General features: G+C 42.4%; 1 protein-coding gene across 1 annotated transcript in view; it reads right to left on the reverse strand.

Annotated features, from left to right (window-relative positions):
* Positions 1-6384, reverse strand: part of LOC306943640 (uncharacterized protein) — a 32904-nt gene extending 26520 nt beyond the window's left edge. Inside the window, exons 1-2 of the mRNA XM_079530074.1 lie at positions 6274-6384; positions 1811-1957 (exon numbers count right to left, since the gene is read on the reverse strand). Of these exons, the coding sequence (XP_079386200.1) occupies positions 1811-1919 (109 nt within the window). The 5' untranslated portion in view covers positions 1920-1957; positions 6274-6384. The remainder of the gene's footprint in view (positions 1-1810; positions 1958-6273) is intronic.
* Between the last annotated feature and the right edge of the window lie 6914 nt (positions 6385-13298).

A 13298-nucleotide genomic window follows, 5' to 3' on the forward strand; every position in this document is an offset into this window, starting at 1 on the left:
TCGAGTCCGACGCTGCGCACGTTCGAAATCACTAGTATTACGCTACTTACTTACTACCAGAGACTACTAACTACTATACCACCGCTACTGCTGTTACTATTACTACCGCTAAATATTAGCTACTATTATTACTTCTATCGCTTTCAACTCCAAACAACAACAACACGAGAACCTTTCAGCTTCCTGGGGGCCTGGGGCTGCCTGTCTGTCTGTCGCGCAATGCACTGTGGGTAATGTAGGAAATGAGCGCACCGTGCCTCGGCTCGTTAAATGAGCCGTTGTCAGCCACTATATCGCCAAATGAAAATATTTATATTTTTTTCATGAACGGATATCATACTAAAGCATGACAAAGGCCATGTTATAGTGGCGAACTGATCCTTTAAGTGGGGAGCCGTGGGTCCTAGTGGGACCACGACTTTAAGGGGGGGGGGGTGCATAGAGGCCCGGTGCCTCTATAAAAGCAATCCCCCTGCCATTCACACACAGATGATCCAGAGGAGGCAGACCTGCTGTCTGTGCCTCCACTGCCTGCTTGCCTCCATGTTCTTATAGTTACGTTTACCTTATTCTTTCCATCCACACACACACACCACACCATGTGCCACACATCCATCACCACAACACCACTGATTACTGACTCCACACCTCATAGGATCCGTTGCCTGATTATGTTGTACTCCAACTTCCTTAAGTTGTAATGTCTAGGCCTATTTGATAATAAATACAGTTTCTTATACTGTTGCGCTGTCTCCTGCCTCCCAATCGTTGCCATAGCAGGCGCTATCCCACGCCGTCACTTTACAGTGGCATAGCAGGCGCTATCCCACGCCGTCACTTTACAGTGGCATAGCAGGCGCTATCCCACGCCGTCACTTTTCAGGGGGGGGCGGACCGGGCAGGCGATTCATTTATATATTATGTTTTACAATTCTTCGTCTTATGAAACACGTTTGTCAGTGAGAAAGGTGCATGGTAGCAGAAAGACAGTCGGTGTCATCTCATCTCTGTTCATTTTATGACAGTCACGCAGTCACAGTAAGTAACCTGAAACTGGCACGTGTGTTACAGCCCAATGTATACTAGTCGTAGACTCGTAGGACAGGGTCGCGTGCCGAAAATAGCAGATCTACAAGCTTACGACGCATTGCAAGCTTGTAGATCTGCTACTTTTGACATGTGGCTCGCTGTACGGTGAAGTATATTTCCAGCTGGGGAGTGGAGCTGTTCTCACATCATGTCATTTTATATCGTGATACATTTTTGGGCTGACAGTGGCAAATAGGAATGTTTTGGCATATCATCCAACCTTAGTAGAAATCCCAAGTGTTCCCATATTGGGGGTGTCACATTACTTAGTTTGAGACCAGTCTACAGCTGTTAATTTATTATTTTCATCGCTTTTTTTCATCGCTTTTTTATAGCTTTATAGCTTTGTGTCTGTGAGATTTATTTTGGAACTGTGCGTCTAGTCTTTTCCAAAACTTGTGTCAGACTCCCGAACCATTTTGAGGTGATAGATAGGACATACTCCATCTGTCTCTCTTTTCACCACTTCTAATATATTACACTCTCAGCTCATTTGTGTGTCCAATCATTATATTATTTTCATCTGTTGTATCAAATAAACCTACAAAAGACATTTAGTAGCATTCTTCATTCCCTCACAGAGGAATATATTACATTTCTACAACAGCTACCATATCACAAACCACACCCCCCTTGATGACACACTTTTTTAATCCAAGGTACAACAGGACAGTTACAGAGGAGCACATGTTTAACTAGCTGTAAATTAAACGGTACATACTTATCCGGTACAGTTTTACTACGGGTTGCAGCGTTGCATCAAACAGTCCATGTCCCTGGTCCATCTCCCGCTGTTCCCCTGACCGTGCTAAATGTCTTTTGGAGGCCATCTCTCTCCTGATGGCGTGAGATCTCCTCCTGTGGTGCTCTGTGGAAATCACCAACAGAAGAGAATGTTTAGTTATCATTTCTGTCTGCGGGCACGTGGGTTTATTAAGGATTACATGGCTTGGTTGAATGCTTGATTCTGATTGGTCAACTGCAGAATTCAGCGGTGTGTTATTTCTGGATAATGACCGCTCTATAGAGCGTCGCAGTCCCGCCTCCTACCCTGGACCAGGAAATGAAACCCAATGCATTATTCTCATAGACATTTCTTAAAGTATTTATTTAAAGACGGTTACGCCGCGGACAAAGCCAACTCGAGTCGTGACAACTCATGACGACACAAACAATATTTTGGACCAAACAAATAATTAGAAAGAAGAAAAAAACGGCAGGTTACAACACTTTTTTTGTTGTTTTTCTTCTTTGTAATTAGGTCCAAAATATTGTTTGTGTTGTCATGAGTTGTCACGACTCGAGTTGGCTTTGTCCGCGGCGTAACCGTCTTTAAATAAATACTTTAAGAAATGTCTATGAGAATAATGCATTGGGTTTCATTTCCTGGTCCAGGGTAGGAGGCGGGACTGCGACGCTCTATAACAGACCGCTCAATCAATCAAACCCTCGGAGCACCTGACTACAGCCGCTGGATTTACAGCTGTTTCCAACATGACAGCCATGTAAACACACAATGTACCTTATTCTTATTGTACTTTTTATGTTTTGTGTAAACACTGTATTTGTTGCTATTGGTTGTTGTTGTCTCGGTTAAATGCAGAGCGACTTCACTGTTTCAGCTGAATTTGTCTGTTTAAAATTTAAATTGTGTTTTTATTGTATACATTTTTGTGTGGACCCCAGGAAGACTAGCGACCAGTGGCGTGCACAGACATTTAGAGGGGCAGGTGCTCAAGTTAAAAAATGGCACCTTGTGCAGCGCGTGGAACCGTCCGGTTGCCTTAATCCATTTTGGGCGGGAACCCCTTTTGGTGTTAGCATTATGTTATGCTTTAGCTATTGAAAAATAGCAGATCTACAAGCTCATAGCCCGCCACCGAGTGGCGCGTTGTAGGTCTGTTTTTTTTTTTTTTTTTTTTTTTTTTTAAAGGGCACATTGCCAAAAGGGCAGGGGGTGCTCTAGCACCCCCTAGTGTCTATCTGTGCACGCCACTGCTAGCGACCACTTTGTGGAAGCTAATGGGGATCCGAATAAAGAATAAACAATGTCATTTACAGCTAAACATTGCTCTCAAAAATGTTTTTGAAAACATTTGAGTGAGAAACAGACAAAGCAGTACTCGAAAATGGATTCTATTTCATCAACTCACGTCCTTGTTTTCCGACAGTGCTGCAGCTGGGCAGACACCGGCCAGTGCAACACTTATGGAATACTTTCATTACAAAGCAAGGAAATACCACGTTTTGTTGTGTTTTGGGTCAATTTATTAATTTATGTATTAAGTAGCCGTGTAATGAGTGTGATAGTGTATGGCTGAGTGAGTGGTCAGTGTTTATAGATTAATCACCTTCAGGCTGATTAACCACCTCCACCCTGCGTCCGTGGTTAATCAGCCTGTCGATGATTTGTCTATCAACAATGACCACTCAGCCATCTTATTATGATTATCCCTTACATAATCATTATATAATGATTTTCATGATGGCGAGATGGAATCTGATGATGCCCTATAGCCTACCTGGACTTTAACGCACAGCTTCAGTACACCTGACACCGGCCGGTTAGGCTGAAACGTTGTTTCTTTGTCTTATTAATAAGTCATTTTGGGAGCTTTTAAAACGGTATGCGGATCTCCTATTATTGTCCATAGTTATCTTTCAGCAACCTGAATGATAACAGCATTCTGACATACTGTGCACATCACCATCGGATGCTTTACACACACGCGCCGGACTGGCTGGCTGGCACGCACGCACACACACAGGTTTCCACAATGTAGAACGGAACCGCGCGCGCGTGCGGTTCCGTTCGAGCGATAATTCATTGTCAATTTGCCAATCCACGTTGCCATGGTTACAGGGTATTTAACCCTGGCCCTAATCAGTCTCAGGTGTTGCCAGTGGCAGAGGTACACATACACTGTGTCATATTGGAGATGTGTGCGCGCACACACACACACACACACACACACACACACACACACACACACACACACACACACACACACACACAGTGTATGTGTACCTCTGCCACTGGCAACACCTGAGACTGATTAGGGCCAGGGTTAAATACCCTGTAACCATGGCAACGTGGATTGGCAAATTGACAATGAATCATGGAAAACAATATGGTGGCTCAAATGGCTCTTACAGTATGTATCATCTCTGTGGCAAAGCGCTGATTATCAAAACATAACAATGTAATGGTAAAATACTAAACCGTGCAGGCACAATGGTACACAATACACAGAACAGAAAAGAGAACACAACAGGAGAGGGGGCCAAATTGGCAGCGCAACACAGCGGCCCGAGAACACAATACAAAATATAACATTAACACTAGTGGCAGTACAGCAGCCCGACCTTCAGAACACAATATAGAAGACATATGTCTATATTAACATTTATAGCAGCCAGCAGCAGTTAGCACATAACCAGAATACAATCTGCTATTACTTCCACATTCACGACGTGAACCTTCTCCTCCTCCTCCTCCTCCGACAACAACTCCATAACGTTGTGGCAGCGGTGGCCGAACGGATAGCGGCGCGGTCTAGATACCGGAAGGTTCCCAGTTCGAACCAGCCGTCCGACACGTTAAAATTACCACCGCTGAAATGCCCTTGAACAAGGCATCAACCACTACGATGAAATGTGTTCTATGAGCAGGGCCTGGCTGGAAACAAGTTCTTGAGCTTAGCCCAGATACCCTGGGTAAATATAGATTTCATTTCATTTCATTTCGTTCTCATGTTAGTTTGTTACTTATTTTCTGAGCCATGCAAATAAACAACAACCCGCGCATAAAGCTAAACCAGAAACAGGACAGTCATTGCGTCAGCACGGAGGGGGGGGGGGGGGGGGGGGGGGATATAGTTTGCGAATAAAGTTTCCGTGCTTCTATCTGTTACTTCTCTGACACAGCACAGTTCAACTTCAACTCCCTGGAAATAAAAACGTCTGGGTTTCCGAGGCTAGTCAATTAGTGGGACACCGCTGAGAGCCACACACAGCTGCAGTTAGGTTCTTAATTAAGGGCGCGTTCTGAATGCAATGCAAACTAATGGGCGAGTGCGGTCCGGTGCGCTATGCAAAGGGAAAGAAATAAATAATTACTTCTGTCCGTGACAATAACAAATCCTACAGTTTTAATTCTGTACACACGCACAGAGCAGAAATATGATATGGGGAAAACAATTGAAAATATATATATGTTTAAATTTTCTTTTTTTTTCCGACTTTCGACTTCTCCTAGTCGAGAAGAATCGACTTGTTAAATTAACTTATGAAATCGAATCAATCGATGCATCGATTCCTTCATGAATGCACACACACACACACACACACACACACACACACACACACACACACACACACACACACACACACACACACACACACACACACACACACACACACACACAATTTTGAATGGAACCATTTCTAGAACCAGTTATTTTGGTGGAAAATGGGCCACAGATATGTTGATTGGATGGAAGATGAGTTTTTTTTTACTGAGGAAGCTGGATTCATAATAGTTTAATTGTTGCACTGCTACACTTAAAAGTTCCTCCAACAATCCCCCTGTAACGGAAATTGTATTATATTCCTGTTGATTAGTGATTGATTTAATGATTCTCTCTATTCCACTTTATTCTGTATGACTGCAAGCTGAATCAGTTCATTATTAGAGTTATGATCATGTCTGGTTGGAGTGTCCTGGCCTACAATGTAAATATAGGCTAGTTGTAACTTGTGTGTTCAATCATCATATTATTGTTGTATCAAATAAACCTATTAGGACATTTAGAAGCATTCTTCATTCTCTCACCAAGGAAATGTTTAATTTCCACAACACACCTCAATATAAATATCTAAGAGTGCATTCTTACAAGTTAGCTGAACTTGGAATCGTTCTTAAAGCATTCAAAACATGTAGACTAGAGTATCAAACATTGGCTGCAATGATCAGTTCAGGACATACATGTCAGTGTTCTGCGCTGGCTTTTCAGACGTCTATGTAAACATTACATTGAGCTGCGTTACAAAATAAACGGTCAAACTAAAGTCTGACACAACTGATACAAAACAACTAGCGTGTCGACCACTAGTCACGTGACAGTGTGCATTCTCAACAGATCTTACGTTAGTTTTAGGCTACTATAAAATAGTATAACTTACTTTAGCAGAGAAACAGCAGCGAGGGACTTGGCTTAGAAGAGAGCTAGCACAACTGTTGTTGTGACTGGGAGCAGTGTTGCCAGATTGTGTGAGAGAAACAAGACGTTTGAGTGAAGCCCTGGTTGCTCAAAGCTCTATCTGGGTTGTCCTCTTTGTCTTCAGGTTGAAAAGGACAGACTGTCCCTCAAAACGACCAACTGGTTCAAGTCCAACTTTAGCTTGGCAGCGGTGGCCGAACGGATTGCGGAGCGGTCTTGATACCGGAAGGTCGCCAGTTCGAATCAGCGGTCCGACACGTTAAAATTACCACCGCTGAAGTGCCCTTGAACAAGGTTTTTTTTGATTGATTGAAAATTTTATTAACAGTTTGCAGAATTACAGTACATTTCAAGCACAAACTCAATACAAAGGCTGTTAACTGTGAGTGGACGACCCAATTAAGCATTACACTTGTTTACAACAGGGTCCACCATGTTCAATTCATCAAAACATTTAGAGACGTACAAATAGACACTTCTATATAGACAAAGAACAGTACAGGAATTCATTGAACCACTACGATGAAATGTGTTCTATGAGCACGGCCTGGCTGGAAACAAGTTCTTGAGCTTAGCCCAGATACCCTGGGTAAATATAGTAATCATTTCATTTCAGCTAAAACACGTCTGTTCACTTAGTTGGAATGGACGGACCCGGCGAACACACACACATAGGGTTGCTGTGCACATGCGCACTAGCGCTGCTGGAGCGTGCACGTAGCATAAACGGTCACTAGGGGGGGCCATGGTACAGCGTAATACTGTATGCAGCATAGGAATTATACTATAGCAAATACATTACAGCAGTGGGTTTCAAGTAACCAGTGGTCCTTGAGGGGGTTCCAGGTGGTCCCCATGCAGCTAAATGATGGAGAGTTGGTAACCAAATGGACACTAAATATATCTCTTGATAGTGTAAAATGAAACCAAATCATGACAGGTCCTAAAAATTAACGTAGTGACCAACCATGAATACATCCTGTTGGGGAAAATGCCAACTGGAATAGTTCAACCCGAAGACAAGTATCTTATTAAAATACTAAGATTAACGGCCCTTAAACTTATAACAAAAAACTGGCGCCAAAAACCAAGACCCAGGGTAGAGAATTGGAGGGAACTAACGGAACAAATTAAAGTAATGGAGCAGCTAACATATAAAATTAGAGGAAATATTGATAGGGGTATCGCTCTATGGAGTAAATGGGAAAGCTATATGGAAGGTGCGGGAGTAGATGAGGCGGGACGATAACATAAACTAAGAAATTGAAAATCTGGCACCCCAGCTCAACTAAAAGCACAGCTTAACTAAAAACACAGTTTAAAATCTAAAAGGAATAAAATCTAGGAAGAGTCAACAACCATGCAGGGATAGCACTTTTTATTTTCATTGTTTTTGTTTTTTTCCCTTATAGGCAAGGCATCTGGCTCCAACAACCTAAAAAAATAAAAATAAAAATAAAAATAATTAGCTAACTTAAATACGGGTTTTGACGTTTCGGCCCATGCATAAGGCCCACAGGGTTCTTGTTTCCTTTGTATGTGTATATAAATAGGTATGGTATGCTATGTTAGGTTCTGCTATGTCCCTGTTTTGTTATACTATCGTATCTATTTATTTTTTATTTTTACTTTTCTCGCTATGTCATTGTTTTTTTGTTATGCGTCTTTATGTTGTCTTAAGTGTTTCTGTGTTTTTTTTGTTTGTTTTTTTTTGTTTGTATCTGTATAACCACACCGTGGTGTTCACAAAAAAATATATATAAAGTATATAAAAAAAAAAAAAAAAACCTTAAACTGTCATCATTGTGTCATTCTTGAGTTCATGGGCTATTCGTTGATTACAAACTGAAATATGGTTATTACAGGGAAGGTACAGGGTAATATCATGGAAACAAACCACACTTTCTTTTACAGTCTAGTTCCACCTTAATTACTGGGTAAATACCAGGTAAATAGTTGTCTAGTTACTGGATAAATACTGAGTAATTACCAAGTAATATCATGGCAACAAACCACGCTTTCTTTTACAGTTCAGTTCTACCATAATTACTGTGTAAATACTGAAAGTACCAGGTAGTAATATGGAAACAAACCACGCTTTCTTTTACAGTCACAGTTCCACTTTAATTACTTAGTATATACTAGGTAAATACAAATCACACTTACTGGGTAAATAGCAGGTAATTACCGGTTAAATATGTTCTAGTTACTGGGTAAATGCTGAGTAATTACCAGGTAAAACATGGTAGTTATCAGGTTAATATCTGGTAATTACAATGTAAATAGTCATTAACACCCGCACGGCCACTGCACCAGTTGATTGATAAGGCATGAATCAATAATAAATACTCATAATTACATGGTAATTCCCGGGTAGTAGTTAAGAAAATACATGATAATTACCTAGTACTTACTGGGTATATTTCCCTGTAGTTAACATGTAATGGACTGGGTAATACATGGTAGTTATCAGGTTAATATCTGGTAATTACAATGTAAATACCGTCATTGACAGCCTCACGGTCAACTGCACCAATTGATTGATAACACATGGCTCAATAATTCATGGGTAAATACCTGGTAGTCGTCAGTGAATTGTATAGTAAATACTGGGTAACTACATGGCCATTATCCAGTATTTACAGTGTAATTAACTGGTAACTACCTAGTATATAGGTTATAATTTCCTGGTAGTTGGCAGGAAAATAGATAAGGATTACCTAGTACTTACTGGGGAAAACTTTGTATTTTCTGAGTAATTACTGGTTACATGACCATGTAATTACCTGGCAAATACTAATAATCACTGGGTACTAGCACTCCTCCTCCTGCTTGCTTGCTTGCTGCTGCCGATTCTGCTGCATGCTAAAGTTTTGCTGCTCACCCTCCACCAGCCCAGCTACCACCTGTCGTTTTGGATCTGCTGTTTAGGTCCCAACCATAGGAGTCCCTATGGTTGGGACTGATGCGTTTGATCTGAGTACCTAAAAGGCAGATCCAATTCATCGCCAAACCATAATAAATAAATATATTGCTCATTATATATATATATATATATATATATATATATATATGGAAAAATGAGAAATTGAGGGGTAAGAAAATTAAAATGTAGCAGTCAAAAATGTACTTCAAGGGCCTTTGAACTTTTAGGAAACACAAATACCAAAGACAATATATATATATATATATATATATATATATATATATATATATGAATGCAGTCAGTAATGTACGTGTTCAGAAATGTGTTTATTGTGAGAGAACATAGGGATGATTATAAGCACAAGGGAAATTACATGAGGTTTATTGCATAAAAGACAAACTGTTTTCTTATTTGTATCTTGGTAAGGCTGTGAGGACCATTCACGTGAATACAGTACAACTAAGTGCCTGTATTGTTTTCTAAATGAGAAATTGGGTCGGAGAGAAAGCATTGTATATTGTTGGTGATGTGTATTGTTGTTAGATAAAACTGCACTGTATTTAGTGGAAATACTGGGAAGGAATTTCTGTGTTAAATGTGTTCAAGTGGCCAAGCCAATATATTCTTTGATAGCCTAAGAAATTGAATATATGAAGTGGTTGTTTTGACATTTGAAATGGAGAGAATAAATGCAGCAGTGAAAAGAGCGACATAACTAAACTAAACAAAATACATAGTACATACATGGATGCACCTGGGACGTACCCTCAGTGATGTATCCCAAGGTCATCACCTGGGACGTATCCTCAGTGATGTATCCCAAGGTCATCACCTGGGACGTACCCTCAGTGATGTATCCCAAGGTCATCACCTGGGACGTATCCTCAGTGATGTATCCCAAGGTCATCACCTGGGACGTATCCTCAGTGATGTATCCCAAGGTCATCACCTGGGACGTATCCTCAGTGATGTATCCCAAGGTCATCACCTGGGACGTATCCTCAGTGATGTATCCCAAGGTCATCACCTGGGACGTATCCTCAGTGATGTATCCCAAGGTCATCACCTGGGACGTATCCTCAGTGATGTATCCCAAGGTCATCACCTGGGACGTATCCTCAGTGATGTATCCCAAGGTCATCACCTGGGACGTATCCTCAGTGATGTATCCCAAGGTCATCACCTGGGACGTATCCTCAGTGATGTATCCCAAGGTCATCACCTGGGACGTATCCTCAGTGATGTATCCCAAGGTCATCACCTGGGACGTATCCTCAGTGATGTATCCCAAGGTCATCACCTGGGACGTATCCTCAGTGATGTATCCCAAGGTCATCACCTGGGACGTATCCTCAGTGATGTATCCCAAGGTCATCACCTGGGACGTACCCTCAGTGATGTATCCCAAGGTCATCACCTGGGACGTATCCTCAGTGATGTATCCCAAGGTCATCACCTGGGACGTATCCTCAGTGATGTATCCCAAGGTCATCACCTGGGACGTATCCTCAGTGATGTATCCCAAGGTCATCACCTGGGACGTATCCTCAGTGATGTATCCCAAGGTCATCACCTGGGACGTATCCTCAGTGATGTATCCCAAGGTCATCACCTGGGACGTATCCTCAGTGATGTATCCCAAGGTCATCACCTGGGACGTATCCTCAGTGATGTATCCCAAGGTCATCGGGGTTTCGGGTCTCGCAACATCATACCCCTCACTCAGGTGACCCAGTCGGGGTGATCGAGTCCCGACTTACGTCCCAGTAGCTACCCTCGATCAGTCCCATTAGGGAAAAACCAGGGCCACACAATCCGTTCCTCCTGAACTACTCTGCCGGGACTGGGAGGTACCATTCTGGCGTGTGGAAGGACTAGGCTCTGTGGGTTGACTCCTGTCCGGGCCCCTCCTACGTCTCACCAGGTCCACTCCTGCTCTCACCAGGTCAGGCCCTATGCGTTGCACCAGACTCCCAGCACCAGGCACTTTATTCAGGAATGGTGGATTCTCGAGCCGCAACAGTTCCGCAGGCTCCACCTTGCCCTTGGTGGTGCCGCAGGCTGCGCTTGAGGCCCGAATGGCCCTCCTAAAGGCCTCACCGTGGGTTTGTTGGGCTTCTTCCTCACGGAAGACACAGGCTGGGGCGCCAACCCATACTGAAAAGACAACACAGCCTGTTGTCTTTTCGTAGACATTCTACACTGTAGAATGTCTTTAATGGCACAGCAGTCTCATTAAAGGTGGGCTGACCCTGAGAGTATTGTATCTGTCACCATTAAAGGTGGGCTGACCCTGAGAGTATTGTATCTGTCACCATATCTGTTCAAATATATGGTCATGTATGCATTTGTCATTTTGAACATCTGTAAATGTGAATATTCATCGAACTGAGAAACTAAATATTGTGCTGTATAAGCAATTCATTTCATTTCCTTTTTGTTTTGTTTTATTAAAAACAAAATAACAAATATGTTTATTGTATAAATGATGTATATTTCTAATACATTTGTCTTAATATTTAGGCATTAATTATATAACTATCAGAATTTATTCTTAAACTATAGTCTTTGTCTGGATGTGTGCACATGCATTGAGCCTGTCAGAAATCGCAAAAAACAAGTGTTTTTTTAAAACATAGTTTAGTGGTAGATCATGGCTTACAATTGGGAATAAAATGGGCTCTTGGGCTTGAAAAGGTTGGTTACCCCTGTTCTACAGACCCGCCCTCTGACCCCTAGCGGAGGCGGGCAACATGTGCCAGTGATCACCCTCCCCGGGCCAATGTTAGCACCTGTGCCTAAGGTTGCCTACCCCTGCTGTACACAATACATTATACTGGAATGTAGCACATCCAGTTTGTCCGCACAGAGGAGGAGAAGGTATAGGGTGTTGTTTTAAACTGCATTGAAGTGAAGTACTTTTGCATTGCTACGGTGCTTTGTTTTGCACTCTCTCCTCTATTGTCATCTGAGGTGTCACATATGAGCTGTGGTCGAATGGACTTCATTCTCCTCTGATTACACCCTGGAAGGATGATTGTTACTGAATTTTAGGAGTTCAGGTAGGATTCAATGTTTAAATTATTTCTTCCTGGAAACTACTTGCGACTGCTTTATAGCCTACACAGTAGTATTAGTTGCTCCCAGACAATTGCACGAGTCCCTCCGATCCGAGTCCGAGTCGAGTAGCAAGTCATTTGGTCCAAGTCTCAAGCAAGTCTCAAGTTTTTCTGTTGTGGGCAAGTCAAGTCAAGTCGAGTCACAAGGTTATGTCAAGTTGGGTCGAGTCACAAGGTTGTCGAGTCAAGTCGGGTCGAGTCACAAGGTTATGTCAAGTCAAGTCGGGTCGAGTCACAAGATTGTCGAGTCGAGTACTGTACTGTACTGTACTGTACTGTACTGTACTGTACTGTACTGTACTGTACTGTACTGTACCGTACCGTACCGTACCGTACCGTACTGTACTGTACTGTACTGTACTGTACTGTACTGTACTGTACTGTACTGTACAAGCTCTCCTCCCTGGCCTCTGTGTGTTAGGCTGCACAACAGTGACACTTGATGGTGGTGTCCGAGTCAGCTTGTCTCAAGTCGAGTCGAGTCTGGAGTCATTGTCTTCCAAGTCAAGTCGAGTCTCAAGTTTTTACCCTTAAGTCCAAGTCGAGTTGCAAGTCGTCAAATCAATGACTCGAGTCGAGTCATCGAGTCTCGAGTCCAATACTCTGGTTGCTCCAATCCTAGTTTATTTGAGGACTATTGACCAGCTCTTGCATTGTGTTAGAACACTTTTGTTGTTAGCGGGTCAAATTTGACCTGTGATATAAATCAGCCCAAAATACCCCAAATCAGCCCAAAATATAACAAACTAGAAAAAGTGCCCTTCTGGGCACAGGTCTCCACCAGGAGGATAGGATTGTGTGTGATGTTTGGCAAAATGTTTAGGAGTAATATAAACGTGTGTGTGTGTGTGTGTGTGTGTGTGTGTGTGTGTGTGTGTGTGTGTGTGTGTGTGTGTGTGTGTGTGTGTGTGTGTGTGTGTGTGTGTGTGTGTGACGCAACGC

Source organism: Electrona antarctica (genome assembly GCF_951216825.1).
Source record: "Electrona antarctica genome assembly, chromosome: 19".
Taxonomy (NCBI): domain Eukaryota; kingdom Metazoa; phylum Chordata; class Actinopteri; order Myctophiformes; family Myctophidae; genus Electrona; species Electrona antarctica.